This window comes from Pezoporus occidentalis, unplaced genomic scaffold (assembly GCF_034315485.1).
Source record: "Pezoporus occidentalis ecotype Australia unplaced genomic scaffold, CSIRO_AGI_Poc_V1 ctg37, whole genome shotgun sequence".
Taxonomy (NCBI): domain Eukaryota; kingdom Metazoa; phylum Chordata; class Aves; order Psittaciformes; family Psittacidae; genus Pezoporus; species Pezoporus occidentalis.
The window spans coordinates 4,000,653-4,024,319 of NW_026915691.1; the positions used below are offsets into that span (position 1 = coordinate 4,000,653).

Below are 23,667 nucleotides of genomic sequence, written 5' to 3' on the forward strand. Positions count from 1 at the left end.
CGATGCTCCCCCAGGAGCTCCAGCTCAACACAATGGGGAGCCCCATCCCCAAGCCCTGCCCGCAGGTGCCCAGCACAGCCTGGACACCAGCAGGGCTGCTAAAGCCAGACTGATTTTATTCAAATTGCGAATGTAAAACAGAATAACAGTAAAAATAACCAAACAAACCCAATGCAACCCTCACTGGCTTCAGAGCAGAAAGCCACAGGTAAACCATGCCTGGGCTTTCCTTCTCCTCCTTTGCCCTCCTGTGTTAAGGCTGCGCTCATCACGGGCAACAGGAGGGAGAAGGGATGGGTCGAGCCCTGGCTACCGTGCCCACCCCCTGATCCTTTGGGAGAAGTTTGGCACAAATCCGGCAGGGCCAAGCCCAGCATGGGGCAGAGCAGGGCTCCAGCCCCACGGCCACGGGTGTTAGTAGGTCAGCATGAAGCTCAGAAAGCTACAGGATTACCTATGGAGCTGCAGAGAGGCAGTGGGAGGGCAGATGGGGGGAATGTGGCAGAAAAAGGGGTTTGCACCCCGGCCGAGGGGCCAAGTCTGCGGGACGGGGCTGTGCCTCCACACCCCGGCTCGCACACGCGTCTCGACTGTAAACGGCAAGTGATGGGGCACCCGGCTCACCCCGGCCCCGCAGCAAGAACTAAAGGCCTGGCTGTATGTGCAACTCCGGCCAGCCCAGCGCTGAGCAGGACCCAGGGCTGGGATGCAGCACCCCAGGGGGGGTTGGTGGTTGCAAAGAGGAGGGAGCCTGGGACCACACCAGGAGGTCGCTGCCATCCCATACCAGGATGTGCAGGGCTGGTGGATCCCCATGGAGCTGCTGTGAGACCCACCGCATCGCTTCCAGCTGGTGCATCAGCCCCAAGAGCCTCCTCCAGCTGCAGTGCTTGCTGCACAGCATGGACATTGTGCCCACATGGCTTGGGGGGGCTCTCAGCACCCAAAAAAGAGCTGGCCCACAGGCAGCTCCTGGCTGCTGGGGTCCTGGGCCACCGTCCCAGGGGACACCTTGTCCTGGATAACTGGCGCTTACAAGTGATATGGGACCAGGAGGAAGTGTCACCAGGGGCTCAGGGTGGGCATAACCAGGATGCTGAGGGTCTGGACACAGATGCTGCTCCCTCCCTGCTCCTTTTAGCGCACAACTAATAATTTAACCTGCTCCAGAGCCTGTTACTAAACATAAAGGTGGCCGGGTGTGGGGGGAAGGCGTGAGTGTGGGGCAGACTTGGCCCCAGTAGACTTGGTCACGGCTCTCCAGATGCATCCCCACAGGGTGAGGGAGGTGGGGGCCGCCTGGCCTGGCCCCCTCAGTCCGTTTTCCACACCTTGTTGAGGAGCTTGACCACCTCGTCGTAGATGATGAAGACGATGGCCACATCGAGGCAGACGCGGCCCAGGCGAGGCACCGTGCCCTTGTAAAACCTGCCAGGGATAGAGGGGGATCCGTGGGGCTCGGTGCCCTCAGAAACCCCTGTCCTTGCCCATCCTTCTCCCCGGCTCCCCCCATGCCACTCGCAGCGCTTACGCAAGGGGCCCTTCGTATTTCATGATCTGGTAGGCACAGTCCCAGGTGCTCTTGTACTTGTGCGCTTCCAGCCCCTGTGGATGGGAAAAGCAGGGTCAGAGGCCAGAGGCAGGGATGCATCTGGGGGGATTTCACAGGGGAGGCAGAGCTGGGGGGGAGCCAAGAGGAACCGATTGCCCTTTGTTGCTGTGGGCCACCAAACCCAGCAGGGACATCCCCATCTTCTCTGTGCACTTTTTTGGCATCCCACAGCCCACCTATGAGAGGGCAGCATCCCCAGGCATCTCCCAAACATCACCAGCACTGGGTGCCAGCCCTGTGGGCTGCACAAAACAGCTCCCAAACAACAGTGGCCCCATCCCACCACAGGCAGAGAGGTCCCACACCATGCCCGGTGCTGTACCTGCATCCTCGTCTTTACCACGTCCAAGGGGGTGTTGCCAAAGACACTCGCGGCTCCGGCGAGGGCTCCAAACACCCCCGTGACGAAGGGGTTGATGACCTTGTTGGGATCATCCCCTGGGAAGGAGGAGAGGTTGAGGGCAGAGTGGTGGTGTGGGGATGAAGCACGGCATCCCCGAGGGAGCCCAAGGAAGGCTCCAGGTCTGGCTGAGCCACGAGAAGTGGAGGATGGGCTGATGGAAAGCCCAAGCCCAGCTCCCGAGGATGGGCTGGAGAAGCCAGCAACCCAGGGTGTGCTGTGGGGACAGGGACACCGTACCTTTGTACCAGTTCTTGAGGGAGGTCATGACAAAGAAGCGGATGGCCTGGTTTGAGCCTTGCTTGAGGACAGTCGCGGTTAAGCCTTGGTAGGTCCCTTTCAGTCCTGCAGCAAGAGGGCGTTGGAGGAGAGCACCAACCCCACCAGCAGAGAAAAACCTCCCCAGGCTGCTGGTCCCAGCCTGTGCCACCTCCTGCCCCGTCCCTGCAGTGCGGCAGCACCCCAGGGCTCAGGGTGCCTCTTCCTGGGGACTCACCCTGTTCCCGAACAATCTCCCGTACACCATGGAAGAAGCCACGGTATTTGGGCTTGGGGGAGCACTGGTCATGGATAAACTTCACCTGCAGGGAGACAATGAGCTTGTCGTGGCCAAGGCATGGGGAGATGTAATGTCCCCAAAGGGCTAATGGCTACCTGTCCAGGGATGGTCCCAAAATCAGAGCTGACCCTCCTGGCCAAGCAATGAAAGGTGAGACCACAGGGGAAGCCTGTGCCCATGGCATTTTGCAGAGAAAAACCTGGGAAACTGCTTCTGAAAGCAACAACATGGGTTTTACAGTACTAAACTGGGTGATGGGGTGGCTCCTGGGTGGGGGGACTCCTCCCCAGAGTGGGAAAGGGACTGTGGTTGCTGGACCTGACCTCTCCATGGGGCTTTCCAGCATCAGCTCTTCCCCTACAAACCCAGCCTGGGCAAACCCACGTGGCCCTCAGGTCCCTGAAAGCATCCCTGGCTCTCATCCCCTCCCGACTCTGCCCGGGGTGGGGTGCTGGGCAGGGGGACACCGGTGGCTGCTCCCACCCACCTTTATGGTCTCCATGGGGCAAACAACGGCCACAGCCTCGGCCACGCCGGCACCCAGCCCGCAGATGAGGCCCCGAGTGCTGTCCAGCCGCCCCTGCTCATCTCTCATCTGGTTACTGAGGAACTCGAACATCCCAAACCTGCAAAGGAGCCGCTCTGCAACCCCAGGGCACCCAGCCAGGGGCCTGCACCCCCTGTTCTGGGTCTGCCCCCGGGAGCAGCCATGCACCCTGCGAGGGGACCCTTCCCACCCAGGAAAGCACCCTTTGGCGAAGTGACACTGGGGATGCTGAGGGCAAACCCACCCTTTGTTTGCTGCTGCCTAGAGTCCCCAGCTCACCCCACATCACGGGGCACCTACCTGACAGCAGCCTTGGGGATGGAGCCGTACACCAGCGAGCTGAGCCCCCGGTACAGCCCCCGGATGCCATGGTCACGGACAGTCTGTTTCACACAGTCTCCTGCAGCAGAGCACAGCGGCACCACCATCACCTGCTATGCTGAGGCCACTGTGCCAGCCCCACTGCTCACTCCACAAACCCCGCTGACCCCCCAGCTCCAGCCAGGCTCCCCGGGAGCCTCTGAACCCATCCAGCAGGCCGGCATGCTCACCGATGCCCTTGTAACGGGGAGGGTTTGCCTTCTCATCCAGCTGCAGCTGTGTCTTCACATACTCGGTAGGGAATGTGATGCAGATCTCGATCCCTCCGGCCAGGCCACCTGGGAGGGAGAGGAGGGGATGCGCAGGCTGGGAGCAGTGCCATGTCAGTCCAGCACTGTGCAGCGCTACCAGTTCCGTGACGGCTGAACCAGAGACCTCTTACCAGCCAGGTGTGGGCTGGGATGCGGTGTCCCCATCCTCACCAACCCCCTGGGAACCTCACAGGGCAGCAGGGCCCTGTGCCAGCCTGGCACCCTGCACAGGCACCATGCCTCGCCATGGCAAGAGCTGGCAAGAGGATCGGCCAAAGGGGTGGGAGAACCACGGCTGCTGATTCAGCACTGCTTCCCCTCAAAGGCACCTCTCTCCCTCCAGAGCCCTGCGTGCTGCCGGGGAGCTGCCAGCACGGGCATCTATAAACCCAATGGAGCCGAGCAGCGCGGCATGAGGCCCAGCACCGCTCCCCAGGAGCCCATTTGCAGACCTGGCCACGGAAGCACCATTATCATCAGGCCTGTCCGGCCGCGCCGGGCTCACGCAGCGGCAGCTGCTGGGCGCCGATTACACGGCTGCAGCCCTTCCTGCCCTGGAGCAGGGATGTGCCGGCGCGCAGCAGCGATGCCGGCTCCCGGTGCCTGGGCTGCCCTTGGCACGCCGAGGTCCCGGGCTCAGCCCCGGCCGGCCCACGACCCGCAGCAGCTCGCTTCCTTCCATCAAAGCGCAGCCGGGTTCCGCCGAGCAGCGGGAGCTCTTTGTGCCGGCGCGAGCAGGAAGCATGGGGCCGGTGGTGGTTCCCCCGCTCTGCAGCCCGGTGCAGCACAGCCGAGCACAGCTCTGCTTATCAGCACCCTCCAAAGCACCCTGCGAGGGGATGCCGATAGGGGCCATGGGATGGGGAGCTGAGCCATGGCTCCTCCCTGTGACAACAGCGGGCAGCCGCTGCTCCTCAGGCTACAGCAGTTTCCCGTATGGTCTTATTCCTTCTGTATGGCCTCCAAATTTACAAGAGACACCCTTAACCCAGGGTGCTGCCTCCAGCTTCCTCCCACAAAGTGCCCCTGGTGAAGCTGCTCACAGCGTGGGGACACCCTGGTATGCAGCCCGGCATTCCCCATGGCACCATGTCCTTCCGGAGGGAAAGGAAAGCAGCCTCAAAGAACTCCCTCCAGCAGCTGGGCAGGACCCACCTTCAAACAGCCTTATCCTGGGTTACTTTGCCGCAGGCACCAGAAGCATGGGACTGGGCTCAGGCTTGTCTCATCCTCCCTAAGGCAGCCAAGAAGCCGTGCCAGCACTGAGCACAGCTGGGACGACAGGAAAGCCCGGCCCCGCGCTCAGAGAGCATCCCCTTCCTCCCGCAGGCACCGCGGGGACGGGGACACCATGGCACCGAGTGCTGGTCCCCACACCCAGAGCAGGACCAGCCAGCCCAGCCTGGCAGCATCCCGGCACCGTGGGGTGCTGGGGACGGGGCGCGGGGCCAGCCGGGCTCTGCCGCAGCAGACAAAGGCTCCTTGTTTCCCCCTGCGTTCCCAGGAGGGGCTGGAGCTGCTCAGCCCGAGCCAGCAGCAATGGGCAACCACTGCCGGCCGTAACACCTCCACAGCACCCCCGGGGCACCAGGGGAGGACAGCCACCACCCTAAGGGTCCCCAGAGCACTCCTGCTCTCCCCTCAACCCTCTCCTGTCCTTGGCATGTCCATCAGAGATGGCAGATACTGGGGCCGGGGGCTGCCCAAGCACTTCTGCAAAGCCAAGGAGTTTCTGTGGGACCACATAGGTCCCTGCTGAGCACTGTGATGAGGAGCAGCATCCTCCAGCTGGGTGCAGCAGGGCCCAATAAGCTGAGCACCAGCTGGCACCTCTCAGCACCGCTAACACAGCATAGTGCCACCAAGCCTTGCTGCCACCACGGCCACACAAACACCCTGAGTGCTGCCAAAGCCACTTCCCTTCCTCCACGCCGTGGACCTCAAGTGTTGGGCATTTTAAGACATGTAAATGTTCCCTGTCGGTCCAGGAGCCAGACGGCACCAGTCCAGGGGCTCCCAGCACAGCAGCTACCCCAAGCAGCACAGGGAGGGATGCTGCACCTCCTGCAACTTGCCCACAGCCTCAGCAAGCACCGGGATTAAGGGCTTTGGTCTGTGCAGGGGAGGCAGAGGCTCTGCTCAGCATCCTGCAGGCAAAGCTGCATCCATAGGAGCCTGTGAAGTGCCCCGCAAAGGATGCTGATCCTGGGAACTGGCAGCCTCTCGTGCACTGGGGCTGCCTGAGCCAAGGAAGGAGGAACAGGGCACTTGTGCTGGCTGCTACAGGGAGCTGGATGGGAAAGGTGTCTCCATCCCAGAGCCACGGCTGGACGCTGGCACCACGACTGCCTCCATCACTGTGTGCTGGGAACAGGAGAGGGGAGGGCACCGTGCCCGCAGGCTGCGCTGGTACTGCCACAGCCAGGACAGGCTCGACACCCCTGCAGCGAGCTCCAGGGTAGGAGAACAGGTCTGCCCAGGGAAGAGGAGGATAACCTCCCTGGTCTTGCTTGGAGACATGTGCTCCCTGTGCTGCCCCTCCCTGCCCCCAGTGCTGCTCCAGCCCCAGATCCCACGGGAAGAGGCATGGAGCAGGGACCCCAGACACACTGCATGAGTTGGGGCAATCTTATCCTGTTTGCCTGCAGAGAGACAAGGTGGCACAAAACACCCACCCTACAGCCCCTTTCCTCCCAAAAGTGAGGCACATCAGAGCTCCTGCTCTGCTGCCAAACATCCTCTCCCCACCACACTTTATTCCCGTGGAAACCTTATTCTGTGCAAACAAACCACCCCATCACCCATGAGCAGCAGCTTTTTCCAGCCCCCCCCTCCCTCGCCAGGGCTGCCGAGGGCTCTCCAACCTGTTTACCCGGACTTTAACCAGCAGCTTCAGGTCTTGCAACACCATGGAGTCAACAGAACAGCTGCAGCAAGCACTTGGGAAGTGAAAGAGCAAGTGGGGCAGCCCAGGTGCTGAGCCAAGGCTCTGGGCTATTAGCTGGATGTGGTGGAGTCAGACAAGAGAGGATGTCCTTCAGGGAAGGTCGCTTTGCACAGCCCCAGAGAAGGTGCCTCTGGGGTGGGGGGGGATCCCGCTCCCAGCACTGGGAATGGCTCCCTGCCTGCAATGAGCCTGCAAGCACCCCAGCTGCCAGCAATCCTGACCCCATAGGCACACTGGGGAAGGGGGAGAAGGGCAAAGTACCTGTTTGTCAGCCACAGAGCAAGGTTTTCCCAGACAAAGCTTGTCTCTCCTTTGCAGAGGGGGCAGCAGAGTTACCTGAGGATGCAGCTGCAGGCATTGGACACTGCTGGGGATTGCTGGCAGGAAGAAGAGGGGCTTTGGGAACAGCAGACGGGTGCTACCTCTGCAATGCTCGTGCAGCACAGCAGCACCAGCACACACAGGTTCAGCTCAAACCCCACCAGCAAACAGCTTCTGGGACACCACCGATCACCTCCTGGCCAGCTCATCCCAGGGACCACAGGTCTGGCACCCAGCACAGGGTGGGTGCCAAGGGCAGCAGGACACAGCTGCGATGGGGAAGATGAGCAGAGCCCTAGGGGCTGACACAAGCCAAGGCTGTGCAGTCAGGGCTGGCACTGCCACCCCCCAAATCCTCTACGTGAAGGTAAGTGCCCCAGAGAGCACACACTGCCCCGACTGGGAGCCACAGAGGGGCAGGAGCTGGCACTGTGCCTCTGCCACTCCTGCAAGTGACTGTGCCTGCAAAAGCATCCTGCTCCTGCGGACAGAACAGCAGGTCTCTGTGCAGCTCTGATGAGAAGTGAGCACCTGGAGAGCAATTTCAGCTTCTCCATTTTAAGGGTAATTTCACATGCAGATGTACACAAGCATCTGATTCCCAAACAAAAAGCCCCTTTTAACTTCAGGTTTGGCAGGATCCTTTCAGGCTAGATGAAATTACTCCTCAGGGCCTGGAAGCAGAGCAGCAGAGCTCTCACAGGACCATCCCTGAAGCTTGTCCTTCCTGCTGTCCGCGTGGCTCAGGGCAGCGGGAAGGCACAAACAGCTCCTCTCTAGGGCAGCAGCAAGAGCTGACCCTCATGTTTGTCCTTACTGAGAGGGCACCCAGCCCACACGCAGAGGGTGAAGGTGTACAGGGTGAGCTGAGCAGGCGAGAAGCATGACACAGACCACATGCTGGAGGCACAGCCCACAGCCCCGCCTGCCTCCTAAATGCCGTTCCTACCCTCGTGAGGGGACTTGGTGCTCTTCCCCTCCGGCCAAGAGGCCTTTCAGAGCTCAGTACATGAAACATGAAAGGCCTCAAAGAGCAGCAGGGTGCTAGAGACCAGGGAGGCAGCAGTGCCCCCCTCCAGCTCACGACCGTTCTCTGCAGCCCGCATGCTGCCCCACCAGCAGCACAGCACAGCCCTTGCTGCCTGCAGTGGAGGGATCGACCCCCTCTTGGCAGCCACCCATGGTGCTCTTGAGCCATCCATGACACAGCAAAGGCAGCGGTGGAGAAATCCTGCCCTGCCTGCAGTGGTGAAACGGGTTGAGCGGGCTCCACCCTCTCCACATCACCCCATCATCTCCTTTCCCTACCTTGTGAAACGGGCTCAGGCGCAGGCAGGCTGGGGACAGCGCTCTCAGGGAGCTGCCTTTGAACAGCCTCCCACGGACACCTCCTCCTGCCACACACAGCCCTTCACCACCCATCTGCAGCCCCATCCTTGGGGAAAACCACCACGGGGGCTGTTACGCATTGTACAGATCCCATCCATCACTGAGCTTGGGCAGGGCTGCTTCCCACAGGCCAGACTGCCACATTACCTGCGTTTTGCTTAGAAGGGGAAAAAACATGTCCTGCAATAGGTCAGCCCGCCTCAGAAGGCATCCATCCCCTACGCTGGGGCCCCTGGATGGTCTCCTATCTGATAGGGACAAGGCCGGTGGGAGGCACGGGCGTTCAGCATGTCCATCGGTAAATACGTGTCTGCTTTCGTCATGGCATTGTGCTACAGCCAGGCTTGAGAGAGCCTGATCCCCTTACCAGGGATACCGAGGATGACAAACATGAAATGTGCCTCTCTGTACGCTGTGCCATCGGGTGGGTAAACAGCCCCATGCAAACAGCGCTGCAGATAATGCTAGCCATGGGATGGAGTAATCTGTCCCTAATCTTACTGGAACCATCCTGTTTCAACAGGTTGTCCTTTCACAACCTGCTCATTCATCACCCCTTTGCATTTACTTCTCAATGGGCCAATATTGCAATAAATCAGCATTATAAACTTCATGGCTGCGAGTGCAATGGCAGAAGCCGTTTCCCTTTGCTCACAGTCACAGCATCATCTGCCTTTGGTGCTGACTTCACCTTTGGGGACTGCCAAGTCCCCTGTCCCAGCCCAACTCACCTTCTCCCTGCTGCCCTGTGCACCCCAAGGCCCTGGCAATGCCCCTGTGAGCTTGCTCCTGACCAACCCACCACAGCACTTCAGACATCTACTGCTTAAGTGTCCAAAACTCCTCCTAAAGATGGGCAACAAGGAGCCAATGTCAGAGTCCAGGGCTGCTGGACACATCCCTCAGTGCAGCCCTGTAGCTGGATGAAGGAGCCACTGCAGGAATGAAGCCTTCCCTGGGGAGAGGCTCTGGTCCCACAGCCACCAGCACAGGGAAATGGCTGCAGCACCAGGCAATGGAGCACAGGGAGAGAGAAAAGATGGCATAAAGATCAACCCCTGCTGTCAGGAGGTGACCTGAGACCTCGTGGCACAAGCACAGGGTCACCACTGCCCAGGCAGGAGCACAAAGCTGCATTGGCATGCACTGCACAAGGCTATCAGAGCTGAGAGATGCTGCAACATCCCTGGGCTGTCAGCTCACAGGGCTCATTGCCTCCAGAAGATGGATGGCCTCTTCCGATCATTTACGTCAACCCAGGGAAAACGGTCGCCTGCAGAACGTCAAGCACAGCACCAGGCATGTGAAAATCTCAGCAGCACATTTCAAGGCCCAGGATTAAGCCCAGCTCACACAGAACCCATTCAGACTGAACAAGCTGAGCTGGCTGTAGAACCGCAGTGTGGTTTCCCAGCCCTGGGGCTGGCAGCCTCCTCCCACCAGAAGCCTTGGGGCTGCTCCAGGTTTCTGCAGTCCATGAGGGCTCAGAGGCAGGCAAGGACACACTCGGGGCCTGCGTGCTCCTTCTGCCCCGCTCCCCATGCACACACCAGCCAGAGCAGACAAACCACGGCCAGGCATGATGCACCACGGGCCAGCAGACCAGGCAAGATGGGTTCCCTCCATGCTCACCAACCCTCCCCACTGCCACATCCAGCCCAGCGCCCAGCTCCCCCGCTCAGCGTCAAGGGGGATACATCCCCTGCTCTGCTGTGAGCTGCAGTCTCAACGCCAGGCAGCGATACAGGCTATAGCAGCACAGCCGCCCTCCCAGGAGGCCAATGGCCCTGGAAGCCCAGGTGGACTTGGGATGTTTGGGAATGGTGTCCTGCTCTGCAAGGAGCAAGCCTCAGCTTTCACATCCTGCCCTGACTCTCTCCTCTGTAGGTACAGTGTTTCCCAAGAAAGGTCATTATCAGGAGAATAACAAAGGAGACTGAAGCTCTAATTACTGCTTTGTTTCTCCTGTGATCCTGGGCTCCCTGCTTTGGGTGCTTCATGCCCTACCCTGTACCCTCTTTCTCCCTGCACAGTCCCTCTCCCCTCTGCCCGTGCTCCTCCTGGGGCCCTGGTGCACATCACTGCTAATTCCCAGCAGCACTCAGTGTTTGTAGCAAACACCAGAGCAGCAGCGAGCTCTTTCCAAACCAAGCATCACATAGGGCAGCATCCAGGCACGCTGAGCAGGCAGGATTAGGTGTAGGCAGGAACAGCAACTGCGCAGCAGCCCCCAGGCAGAGGTACCATGCAAAGAGCAAGGCAGCTAGGAGCTGCTCCGTGGGAGGGAGCAGACCCCAGGCTTCAAAGCTGGCTAAAAACAGAGCAAGGCTGTCCTTAACTCTGGCCAGGGCAGGCAAAGCCGCTGACCCAACAGCCACTGCGAGCCCTGCTGGGGAGGGTGCCCTGGGGTGAGGAGGTTTGCCTGCAAAATGGCAAGGACTGTTTGTGCCAGGCTCCAAACGGCCACCACAGGCTGGCTGGAGTTGACCTAACAGCACCGTGGTGCCCAAACCCCTGGCGTAACACAGGGGTGACCCCCCAGCAGCTCCTGTCTCACCACTCGCTGCTTCACTTTGAGCCCGCTGCAGCACAGCCCGCGCCGGGAGCTGGGCAGTGCAGGAGCAGCACCAAGTCCTGTGGGAAGCTGGTGGGAGGGACAGGAGCCCGGCGGGATGGTTTGGAAACCACAGCACAGCAACCGGGAGCTGCTGAAGGGAGGCTGACACAGGGCTGGGTGCTCAGCTCAGCTTGCAAACAGGCTATTGCCCAGCACAGGAGACAGGAGCAGGACCTCAAACCAGCTCACGAGTTCACAATTACACCAGCTTTACAACAGGCATCAGCCCACGAGATAGACACACGTAAGATCTCTTTCAGTATAAGCCCTGCACGTTTACCAGTCTTTTAACCCAGTTTAACTAAGCCACATTATACCAACCCTTAGTGTCCTACAGCCACATCACTTCTGATCCAGTCCCTCAAATCAGCTTTGTACCATCAATTCAGAGCGTGGGGGCTCCCCCTCTCGCAAAGGGGGTGTAGGGGTTGAACAGCAGCAGAACCCACACCCACCCAGCTCTGCCCTCTGTAACCCTGAAGACCAAGCCCTGGGAGGGACACGAACCCCAATGGCCAGGACAGCCAAGATGTCCCTGTGCGCTGTGGCTGCAGCAAGGTGAGGAGCTGCCCTGGCACACAGCGGCTGCTTGGACAAAGGAGAGACCATTAGCAAATTAATGTTTAACTTTGCCTTCACCGTCACAACAGCGGAAGCAGAAGAGCGCTTGGCAGCCAGAGCTCCACTTGTGTCGCTTCAGACAAGAGCCAGCGCAGGTCTGGGCAGCACGAGGGAGCTGCGCCCTTCTGGCAGGGATCTCAGTCACACACAGGGTCTGGGAGCAGACACGCATCCAGGGGGGATGATGGCAGCTCATTTAACCCCACCAGCACAGCACAGCACAGCAGGAATGGCTCGTCTCTGAACAACCTGCAGCTCTACAAGGAAGATGAGCTTTGGAGCACTCAGCCCTGTTGTGCAGACAGGGGTTAGATGAAAAGCCTCAAGAGCATCAGAGGTGTTAACTCCTTAAAAGTTATCAGTCCCTAACACTCCTTAAAGTCAGAGACGACCACAAACTGCACTGCATCCCCCCAGAAGGGGCTGGAGGGTTGAGCAGGCCGGAATGCAGGGAGTTAACAGCAGCTTTTTCCCATTTATGTGGTTCTCTAATACAATTAGATACCACAGAGGCTTGGCTGGACTTCTGCCCATTAACCAATTACTCTGATTTGATTCGTGTGAGGAGAAGACTAGCATCTCAATAGGGTCCTTCTTCCACCTCTGCAGCCTCACATGGACCCAGAAGGGCTTCTCCAAGTGGGGGCATGTGCAGCTTTGCGTTGTTGCCCAGACTGACACCCAGCAGAGGCCACAAGCACCACGCCCGTTCCTTTGCACCAGAAGAGCTTCCAGGCACACTCATGGCAGCTTTTCTGGTAGGGGAGAGCAGGGCAGGCCTGCTGCAGCCTCTTTCCGAGTGTGCCCATAAGCCATGCACTTAAGATCCCTGATTACAGACCTACGCGAGGGCTACAGAAGTGTCCTGGTACACTGGCCCAGGCAGCAGCGACAACCTGATGCACCACACATGGGCAATGAAGTGGGAAAGACTGAGCAGGCTGGATGAGGAGAAAACATCATGTCTATCCCATCCTAAGCTCAGATTAAATCCCATTTAAAAGACCTCTGAGTAAAAGCGGATGAGGCCTGAACTAACAAGCCACTTTGATGGGGTGGCAGCACAAGTTTGAGACCCCTGAGGAACACAGAGCTCTGAAGCAGCCAGGCCTCATGGATGGGTTCATGTGAATGTTCAGCCATGGCTGCAGCCTTCTCATGCCCTTCTGGCCGGGCAACCCTGGTGACAGCACAGACCCTTCTATGCCACTGACGTGACCCCAGGAAGCCTCATGACCCTTTGCATGCTCCAGAGCTCGCATCCATTTCCCACAGTGATGCTGTCTCCAGCAGTAACCGGGATCTGCAGAAGGAGAAGCCAACCACCGAGGCAGGGCTGGCGCGGCAAAGGGCTCTGCTCCCCTGCCCAGCGGGATGGGCAGAGCCTCGTTCCCCCCAGGTCGCGCTGTAGCTCTGCCCTTGGAGCAGAGCAGAGTTGGCCAGATGAACAAAGGCACAGTCGTAGGAGGGAGAATTGGCTGGAAAACACAAAAGCTCTAAACATGCCAATCGTGTGGAGGCTGCGAGGGCTCGTTTGAAAGAGAAGACACTAATTTGCACTCTGGGAATTGTCCTTGGAGTGGCAGAAGAAACCAGGGAGCTAAATGAAGGGCTACAAAGGAGTTTAACAAGCCTTCCACTGTCTTGGACTCCATTCAGCTCAGAGATCAAACCAGCCACAAGCAGAAGGGAGCACGTTAACTCTGCAGTTACTGCTGTACTTAGAGCCTATTTAGATCCCATGGAAATGGTCAGAACAGGATGATGGTAAAACACGCCCCGGTCCACGGGAACTGATGCTGAGACACAAAGGAGGGACCAAGAAGCCGTAAAAGGAGCTGTATCACAGCAGCGTGCAAGACACGGCTGGAGCAGGCACAATCTGAGCGCTGCCGCTCCAGCTTTCTCCCTTCACATCCCCCCCGGGGGGGTGCACAGGGAGCTCCCTGCCGCTTCCTCCTCCATCGGCCCGACTCTCCTGCTAACGTGTCCCTCTGCCCCGCCGCACACGGCGGCTGCGAGCACACCGGCCCCTCCCCGCCAGGCCACAGGTTGCAGGCGCAGCCCCACAGCACCGCCGCGACCCCCGCCCAAACCGGGGATGCAGCCGCGGGAGCTGCCACGGGACGAGCCCGGCTGGGCTGCAGCGGGACGGGGCACGGGCTGGCCCCGGCGCTGCTGGGCTCGCACGGCGGGACCAGCACCTGCGGGTGGCGGCAGCAACCGGCCCGCGGGATGCCCGCGCCGGCGGCCGGTGCCGGGGCGCTCACTCACCTGCCAGGATGGCCTTGCCGGGGTGCGTGAGCTTGGCCTTGCCGGCGGGGGCGGCCGCAGGGGCAGCGGCAGCGGGCATGGCCACGGCTCCTGCGCTGCCCGCGGCGGCGGCGGCGGCGGCCGGGGCCCTATTTCAGGGCCGCGCCCGCGAGGGGCGGCCCCGGCGGCGTCACATCCTCGCGGGGCGGGGCGCGCCCGGCGGGGCTCCGGGGGAGCGAGCCCGGGAAGCCGCTGTCCCTGCACGCTGCCCCCCACCCCGAGCCGCAGGACCCGCGGTGTTCAGGCGCCCCGAACCTGCCCGCCCCGGGGGTGCGCGCAGCGGCACGGGCGCTGATGCGGGTGTTCATGGCGGGGGTGCTCGGTGCTGCCCTGCCCTGCGCTGGAATCGTTCTGTTTTGGTCAGGGAGGAGGACGAGGAAGCTCCCCGAGCAGCAATCACGTGTGAACGCCTCGCACTGCAACGCGGAGAGAAACCAACACGTTGTCAGATGAAGACAGTGCAGGTCACAGCACTGGTTTGGCCTTTGTCTGCAGATGGAGGAAGACAGCACCTCAGTAGTTCATGTGTGAAAGCTGTGTGTGGGAATGCTGCGGAGTGAAACCGACCCTTCAGTTTTCCATGTGGCAGGAAATGCTGGCGCTGGACTCCAGAGCTTTGCTATCCCCTGCACCCGGAGCAGCCGCCCTGTTCCGAAGAGGGAACATTTTGTGTAGGAAGCCTCCCCCGGCCGTGCGCAGTGCCTGCTCCTGTTGAGGCTTGCTCTCTGTGTGCCCTGTGACAGGGTTTTTGCTAACCAAGACTCAGCAATGGATTCCAGGTGCCAGCCTCATGTGGAAGCTAACTGCAGTGATACAGCCATGGCTTCAAGGCCTGCCTGCAGAAAGGGCATTGGGGAAGCCAAAGCACCTATACCCTTACAGGATTACAAGCAAACTAACATATACTTGCATTGCAGAACTCATCTGCAGGTGAGACCAGAGCTGTAGCTGGTTTCAGAAGAGTGAAAACAGAGACAAGTATATTGAAGTGGTCTCTTGTAAAGTCTAAGGCCACCCATCTGAGCACAGGGAAATAGGGGTGAGGGGGGAATAGCACATGAAGGGTACACAGAGGGACCAAGCATTCATAGTCCCAGTCCCAGAACAGTGTCAGGTGTTCAGATTAGCAGCATTGGAACAGCAAAAATAAGACGAATCCTTTCAAAAAGGGCAAACAAATGCATTTGGATTTCTGACCAATCTCTGCAACTCCTCAGTACCTTTTCCATCAAATTATAATAACATTCCTGTGTGCTCACAGACACACATACCCACTGCTGCCATGAGGCCATGATTATCTTCACAGCAAACACAGGCTCTTAGAGATTCCTAAATCAAGTCAGCAAGGCCTGTGCACAATCTCATCCTGTCCAAGAAAACACTACACCACCTGCTTAATTCTCATCAGTCTCAATGGGATTCACAGCAGTGCTTACTTTGCTGAGCAGGGAAAGGATTATTCATATTTAACCACATGCAGATTGCAAGCCATCTCAGCTTGACCTCCAAGAAGCTGTTAACCCCACTTGTCAGCAGAATGCCTGAAGGAGAAGAGCACTGAAGGAAGATAAGTAACCCTGAAATACTGGAGACTGCAGCAGGTGAGTTTTAAATCCTCTTATGTGAATGTAAAGACTTGACCAGACTTGCATATTGCCTAGGAAGTGGCTAGTTAAAGCATAAAAGAGCAGCTATGCTCACAGCAGGGTATCAGCTCTCTACCTCACTGCTCTCACTTCAGGAATTTTCATGGGAACAACCCTCTCACCCATTTCCCTTGCTAGTGGTTGGTGCTTGTTTCTGCTGCCATGGAAAGACAGAACTGTGAAGTACATGGTCAGGTGCTATTGCAGCCTGTGCACCTCATGGCCTCCTTCTATTGGAATTAAAGAGAACTACTGAAGAGAAAAGAAATCAAAGAAGTTGCTTTCAACACAAGCACTGTTTGCAGACAGAGCTTTCTGGATCCTAGGAAGCAGTGACCACACTTCAGTTCCAACTTCTCTCTCTTGCCCCTATTGGTTTTACTTGTAATTGGTACAGCTTGATGCACCCAGTAGCTTTCAGAGCCCATGAGTGGTCAGTGTGGGGCAGGTAGCACTCTATTACATGCCCTTGAATCACAGAATCTCATCATTTCACTGAATCATCAGCTATGTTATCTGAATTGTTACAACTCATCAAGTAATACAAACCCTCCCACGTGTTATTAATCCCTTTCACTTGGGGTCTTATGGTAAAATAAGAAAACTGATTTCTCCTCAGGTTCCCCGATGAGACTGAGCAATTCCTTTATGCGTAACAGATCCTGCACATAACGAGCTTCCCGGAGAAGTAATCACACTGAAGAGTTGAGTCAACATTTCCCCAGCTTTCCCCAGCAGCAGGAGCTACTGTGACTGTTAAAGATGATGGTATTCCAAAACAGCTAGCACCATTCCCACTTCAGCAGAGCACACACACAAAAAGAGCTCCTGTTGATCCTCAAAATTATTCACTGGGATTACCAAAACTGAGCTTCTCCAGAGCCTGACAGACAACAGATGTCCTCAATACATTACCACCTGAGTGGGCCTGACTCACCTCAGGAGACAAAATCTACATACAGCAACAGCATTGACAGGTTATCATTCCAAACCATGGTCATGAATCCCTCACAGCATGACAGATTACCAAAAGAAACTACTCCAGCTGACAAACCCTGGTAGCTGTCCACCCTAGATGAGACCACTTCCCCACCCTCTGACTGGAAAAAAAGAGTATCTTCCAAAAGTAAAGCAGTTCAAAAAACTTACTAAACCCACCATTTACTAAACACAATCCTCACTTCCCAGCTGGATAACCAGCACTTTGGGAGTTTGTGCTCTACACAACGTTTGAGACCTCTTCGCTGTGCAAAACAACATACCAGATGACTTTGTAATTGCTCCCTTTCATACCCACTAGGGGGAAAAGGAGAAATACATATTTTTAGACAAAGAGATCTTAAAATCTTGATTAAAACTACAGCAGACAAAAAAAAAAAAATCCTCTCCTTGAGTCATGAAACCACACAGGAAAATGCATGACTAAAACTCAGAATTTGACTCAGGATTTCTAAAGTCTAACACATAAAAGCAACACAGGACTTTCCTATCTGTATTTCAAACTCACACTGTCTTTAGCTTAACAGCTGACAACATTGTCTCTTGTAGCTTGGAAGAAAACAGATGGGGTTTGTTACCTTCCTGAATGATCTCAAAGGCTCCAGACTGAAAGACCTCGACTGAAACACATACCTCTGCTAGCAACTCTGCAGCGTTTTGTTAATAAAAACATGAGTCAGGATCTGTCAGTATCTTGCTGCTGAAGGAAGAGATGCAGCAGAATAAAAAGACCCCAGATCCATTAAGCTGGATTGGTGCACCTGCAGGTTGCTATAATAAGTGTTAATTCACCTGGCAAACCACAGTCTAATTACACACTACTGACTCAGAGCACTCTGGTGTTGCTAAGCCTTTTCCAGCCTTGTGTTCCATAACATTTTATCACAAATTCAAGATGCCCGTTTTACTTTTTGGGAATAAATGAGATGGAAGCAGTCCTGGAGTACTCTGTAAAGCAAGAAGCCAGTCAACTTGGAACCAAGTGACAAACCAAGCACAACAGGAAGGACCTAGAAAGACTGAGAGGTTCTACACGAGGAATAAACCCTGCCACAAGGTAGTATGCACGCTTCCTAAACCACTCAATATGTGAACCTGGTATGTGCAGTGCTATTTGTTCTAAGATTTGCAAGATTTCTAGCCTGTTTGTTTCAGTACAAATTGGATCCACTCTCATGCTGGTTTAATCACATCAAGAGGCTCTCAGTGGCCAAGCTCTAGCCTGCCAATTGAAACGTCACACACTGAAGAATAAACATTAACTATGCAGCAGTTGAACAGCCAGCTTTACCCGAGTATATCACATGTACCCAAGTACAAAAGTTAGCCCACTTCTGTAGGCGGGATATCAGATGACAAAGTTGGACTTGTTTGTCAGTGTTAAAGTTCAAAAACCAGATCTTTTCTGCTTCCGAGTTGCTGGTTTTGCCCAGGGAAAGAAGCTGTTCCTTGTTTCATGCAGCCTTATTAAGGGAACCACGTCATGCTGGAAGTGCTAGCGCTCAGCACTGCAGTTGCTAAAAAAAGAAGCTACTGAATCAAAATTAAGTTTTGGACCTCAGAGATACTTCTGTCTTTCCTGTGTTGTTTCATAATTTGTACAAACTTAAACAAGTTCCGTCTGCCTACAGTTTTTAAGGAGCAAAATGACTTAGGAACATTTTCCTCTGCTATGCTACCATTTAATTAAAGAGCCCTAAAAACAGGGGAAGGCAAATCGAAGTCTTGTAAAAACATGGTGTAGCCAGCAAGAAACAGAACTTACCCCGGCCGATGCATTCCTCCCGAGTTGAACTCCTCCCAAGTTTATAGGGGGTGGCTCATCTGGCCCAACAGCACAGACAGCAGCAGCTTTGTCAGACATTCTTCCTTCCCGTTCACTTGTGTTTGTACCAAAAGAAACCAGTAACCTTTACAGATGCAAGGGAGCAAAGGATAGTGTAAGGCGCTCAAGTGCTAGCACAGAGTGAGCAGCTGAATACAGGTCAGAATTGTATGCCAAGAGGAGCACATGTCCTTGCAGTCATTTCTGGAGAGATCAGTTTCCATCTAGCTCACAAGCATTAAAGTGGCTGCAGAGCAATGTTTGCTGGTTGCTTGTCTCCTCTGATGCAGAGCTATAGCTGCCTGAAGTGTGCCAGATGAGGGAAAATTCCCCTGAAAACTGACAAATTGCAAGAGCTATTCTAGAAGGAAATCCATACTCTGCTTCACATAGGAAAAGCACGAGTAAAAGCTGTGCTCAGACAAGTTACTATTTGACAGTCTTGTAAGCCTAGAACATGCATGAACAAATCATTCTACGTGATAGCCCTCGCACCATCTCATTGAAGCAGGGGGAAATAGTGAGCTTAGTTTTAAATATTTTCTGCAAAATAATGTTATGAAAGTTTTCAAAACCTTGGATGGACACAACAAACTGCATTAAATCCTCCACTTACCCCACCAGAAGAGTGGTTATTTCCTGCTTAGAATGACTTAACTGTTAAAGACACAGTACTCTGGTATGCAAAGAGTTTGTTCCACATTTCAGGTTCAGCTGCACTGCACCAGGAGTATGTTTTTGGATGTATTTCAGAATGCAAGATCACAAAACTTACAAAAGCCATTATACTTAGCAAGAGCTTGAGCTAGCAGGAGAGCAAGTAAAGCAGAACTATTAATCAGAGATGGCAGCTTTGCTTTCCTTGAGAACTTAGTTATTCCTGTAATTAGATTTCTAGAGTGAAGCTATTAAGGATCCCTAAGCTAGCTCCAATTCTCCACAGGACATAAGCTGTTCTAGTATTTAATTGAGCAATTTACCACCAGCTTATACTTGTTACTATAAAGCCACAGTAAATTTTTAAGTTGAGAGGAAGGAAACTGACAGTCATATTAACCCTTGAGCTGGCTTTCAGTTCTAGCTGACTTACCCAAATTCCTTTCTACCCACAAGGAACTGGTTACAAAACCGAACTACCATCTGCCTGGAAAGTAGCATGCTACCTGGCTAGTTCCTGCTAGGTGTAAGTCCAGACAGAGTGCAGATTTGCTTGAAGTCATTAGCTGCTCAGTATTTGAAGCGGAGCCGTCGTGTGCTGATCAGTATAAAACTGAGGTTAATATGTTGCATTAATGCTTGAAGCATTCTGGCTTGTGTCAGGAAGGTGGACACCGTATCTCTGTGCCATTGCTGTTGCAGTGCCATGACCAAGAGTGACAATATACTAGGCAAAATGGTGCCAAAGTGTAGCCTGCTGTTACTGATTTCACAATCCTGGCAGTCTCTACGAGTTGACACTTGCAGATGTTTTGCCCTGCTCACATAGAATTCAGGATGAAAAGGTGTAGCTTACCACTACTGCTGCTGTGTTAATGCATTTTAGCAGAGAAAACATTTAACTACAGCATCTCCCTCAGCACAGGGCTGATGCTTTTCCAGTCCTGTGAATGAAGTGATGTAAGCCTATGACTGCCTGCTGCAGCATGGCCTCCACATGTGACAAAGCATGCTGATGTGTCCAGTGAAGAGACCACAACTCCCTCTTAAGTTAACTGCTAAGCCATTCATCTTGGATGATTTGGCACAAGTTCCCCTCTTCCTGCCTGGCACCCTTAGTTGCCACATTAAGAAATCTACTGCTAACAGTGGTAGTGTATGACTACTAAACAGTCCCCATCCCCAAGATATTAAGACTAGAACCACACAGTAGATACTGCAGTTTTACATTTATAGTTGGACTTTTATAATATTCAAGATTAGCACAAGATTCATAACCATAAATTATACATTGTTATCTAAGTACATAAAACGTTAATGATACATGTATTTGAAGTGGCATGAAGTAATAATACATCCCTGTTGGCATTCTCAAAGAACGAGGTGGGTGATGGACATGCTGTTGATACAACTGCAGCATAGCAGAACCGAGTCACCGCACCCTGGGAGTTCAGGTGGTGCTGACTCTGCCCACCAGACAGGGGCAGAACATGGCGTGGCAGGAAGCCAATGCCAGAATCAGTTAAAGGTGCAAATAAGATGTCAGGATTTGGGCCCTTCCTACTGCCTCAGTATTTTAGCAGTGCCCCCCTCCCCAGCCCTGACACTGGACACTTGCATCTCTACTACTTTGGCAGCCCATGCACACTCCAATGTTCACTTGCCACACATAGCTGAGGTTTCCTTTAGTACCATTTAACGTCAATAAGTAACATGCTCTCTTCTTGTTAAACAAGAAGGATCTGGGAAGTGTTTGCTCTCTGGCATGAGAAGATTTATTTTCTTCAAGTCTCAGATCTACTCCAGAAAAATATAGAACAGACTCCAACAGCATTGAACCCCAACAGCATTATTGTCCAGAAAAGGAAACTTTCCCAATATTCCTCTAAACATTCAGAGCACAAGTATTAGAAAGCCCATTTTCTTTTGCATGTAAGAGTGCAAATAAAATGGGGTACTCAGATGTACACAAGCTTTCAACAATTCATTATTAACGAGATGCTTCACTGAATTGTTAACAACCCTGCTACTTCAGTAGCTTCAGCTAAAGCTTTAACAACTTGGTGCCAGGCAATTTCCCAGCTGCCTTCAATGGGCTTTGCAAAAGAAAGAAAAAATATGCTCTCTTCTCCCTGGCCTCAAGCAGTTATTGCTATATGAGTTAGTGAAATAGTGCCTTAACTTCAGACAAGAGTCTCACAATGTCATTAACAAAAGCTGCCTTTCAGAGGTTGAAATGTAACCGGACAATAATCAATAAATAACAGTAACAGGCATCCCGTTGAAGTCTCCTCACTGAGCCAGGCAGCAAGTGTGTTCAGCCAACAGAAGGTCATCTGTGCCTTTAGAACCATTGTACACTTCTTGGAGAAGTTAAAAAGGGACGGGAAAGAAGAGAACAGAGACAGTGAAGGTCTGTCAGAGAGCTAGTTACATATTGAAACCATAAACAGGCGGCTGGGTGAATCCTGGTGCTGTGTATCCATATGGGAAGTTTGCCTGGGGAGGTACTGCACTTGGGCCTGCTGTTAACATCAGCTGCTGGCCTAGAAAAGCATGAGGGGAAAAAAGAAGAAAGTTAGTTTAAAAATCCAAACTTCCCTAATGTTAGGTGTACTATGGGACAGGATTACAGGCTTTAACTAAACATCAGCCACTATGCGAGCAACACACTAACAAATCATACTGTTACTCAACATGCACTGTGGAGTGGGCACCTAGGCCATCTGCTCTTGCTACCACAAAACTACAAAAGCAAGGCAGGACTCTGGGCGAAGATAAGTATTAAACTGATCTTGAAGGTATGATAAACATGGCTTGTTTTGAAGACACCACACTGAAAGCCAAACAAATTGATACTGTTTAATCCATGCATGGTCAGAACTGAAGAGTAAAGCAATTCAAGAACATAGTTAGATCTGTTAGGTCTCACAGTCTGGAGAATGTTGCAGAAGGCCTGAAGATACCTAGACAGATTTGTCTTCATCACTAGGACCACACATGCCTCATGCATATGTTAAATTCAGGTTAACATTTACATCAGACAGTAACCAGTCACATCCTTCCCTTACCAGCCACTTCTAGGTGCTTGTTAGCAGAATGCCTCTTCAGAAGGGCTTCTAAAATAGCAGCACACTTGAGGGCAGCCATGCTTTTTTGGCTGCACGTGTCTTAAAATGGGTGAGCTAGAAAGCCAGTCTGCCTTTCTACTTGGAAGAGCAGAAAGCAGACACATTCCTCTTAGACAGGAATGACAGGAGGAATTCACATGCTAAGTTATTCCTGGGGTTGTGCACACCTTGGTACCCCCTGTCCTGTTACCATACTGAAAGACTATTCCTAAGCTAGAGTTCTGAGCCATGTACAAGGAGCAATACTTTAGCTGAAAAGTATAAGTACTGTAAGAGTGGATGTCACTTCCACATATGCAGTTCATCTGGCAGAGACAACCATTTTATGATCTAGTTGAAACCAGTTTGCTTTGATGGGAGGTAGCATTTTAAGTTACCTCCACAAAGAGAGACCAGAGTGACAACAGGTAATTAAAACCAAATCTTTCACCTACCAAATACTATTGGAGTGGGTTCAGTTACTTGTTCCTCTTCTTTTCTTAGGCTTTCAGAAGCATCAAGTTTATCCACCTACATTGAAGTGAACAGGAGATTCATGAAGACCTTGTCTAGGAATTGCACCATTGTGTGAAGCTTTTCATGCCTGGTACCTTAGCTAGCAAGTGCTCCTGTTATTAGTCCAAATTGGAGACTATGAAAGTCTGCCTGTTCCTAGCAAACTATGTTGCAAACTTGCCCTCCCAATTTCTTTAGGTTTATTGCAATAAGCAATAGTTATCAAGCATAGCTGAGGTCATCATTACCTTCAAGAGAACCACTTTTTGGGGCCCTGTTCTAGTCACTGGTAACTTCATGACCCAAAAAACAAGCCCACCAAATTTCAGTTTCAAGCATGATCTCAAATGAGCCTAATCTACACTTAACTGTTAACTTGCTCTTCCTCTCTTCTGCAATGAGAGCACCCAGATATTTTCAAATACTCCAGACCCATGAAGTTTGATCCTATGTAGGACTAAAGCCTAACCTGACCTGCAGAGTACTGGTTTAACCATATTCGTTTCACATAGACTCCTTCTAAAGGAAAATCTAGAACCATCACAGAAAGTGGTCTAGTAGTAGTGGCTTTATACACATCTCAGTGTTGTGCCAAATAAAGCTCTGTTCATGCTAAACACATTTGTGGAAGTGCTACACTAAATAATGCAGAAGCCCTGAACACAGCTTTGAAATGTGGGAGGGCAGGGGGAGTAAACTGAGAAAGCAACACTGCCTTCCTTCTCTCAGTTTTAACAAGTTATGCTTTCCGTAAGAGAGCCATTGACACTAAAGACTGCAATGCAAAAAATACCACACAGCTTCACATCCGGATACAGGCAGTTCTTTCACTATATTTCACTATTCTTTCACTGTATTTCACTTATCCTCCTTTCCCACTTCAAGGATCAGTATCTGGTCTGAGAAGAGCTGCAAGAAGGGGTCTTTAATATACTTCAGGGATGTTATCTAGATCT

General features: G+C 53.6%; 2 protein-coding genes across 6 annotated transcripts in view; both read right to left on the minus strand.

Annotated features, from left to right (window-relative positions):
- Nucleotides 1–96: 96 nt before the first annotated feature.
- Nucleotides 97–14,076, minus strand: SLC25A1 (solute carrier family 25 member 1). The gene is made up of 9 exons (XM_062631426.1): nt 13,920–14,076; nt 3,670–3,777; nt 3,419–3,518; nt 3,059–3,197; nt 2,509–2,593; nt 2,253–2,357; nt 1,935–2,050; nt 1,532–1,605; nt 97–1,428 (listed from the first exon to the last, which is right to left on the minus strand). Exons 1-9 carry the CDS (start codon nt 13,996–13,998, stop codon nt 1,314–1,316), a joined length of 921 nt encoding a protein of 306 aa, XP_062487410.1. The 5' UTR covers nt 13,999–14,076; the 3' UTR covers nt 97–1,313.
- A 6,223-nt stretch (nt 14,077–20,299) lies between these two features.
- Nucleotides 20,300–23,667, minus strand: part of CLTCL1 (clathrin heavy chain like 1) — a 36,821-nt gene continuing 33,453 nt past the window's right edge. For 2 of the 5 annotated variants that reach the window (XR_009967155.1, XR_009967156.1), the window contains 3 exons: nt 22,651–22,726; nt 22,157–22,291; nt 21,499–21,631 (listed from right to left, as the gene is read on the minus strand). Coding sequence is in view for 3 of the 5 variants with exons in the window: in XM_062631432.1 (XP_062487416.1) it covers nt 21,516–21,631; nt 22,651–22,726 (192 nt within the window). In the remaining 2 variants the exon portion in view is untranslated. Of the gene's footprint in view, nt 21,632–22,156; nt 22,292–22,650; nt 22,727–23,667 lie in introns of all 5 variants that reach the window. The other 3 variants (XM_062631432.1, XM_062631433.1, XM_062631434.1) reach the window with 2 other exon arrangements.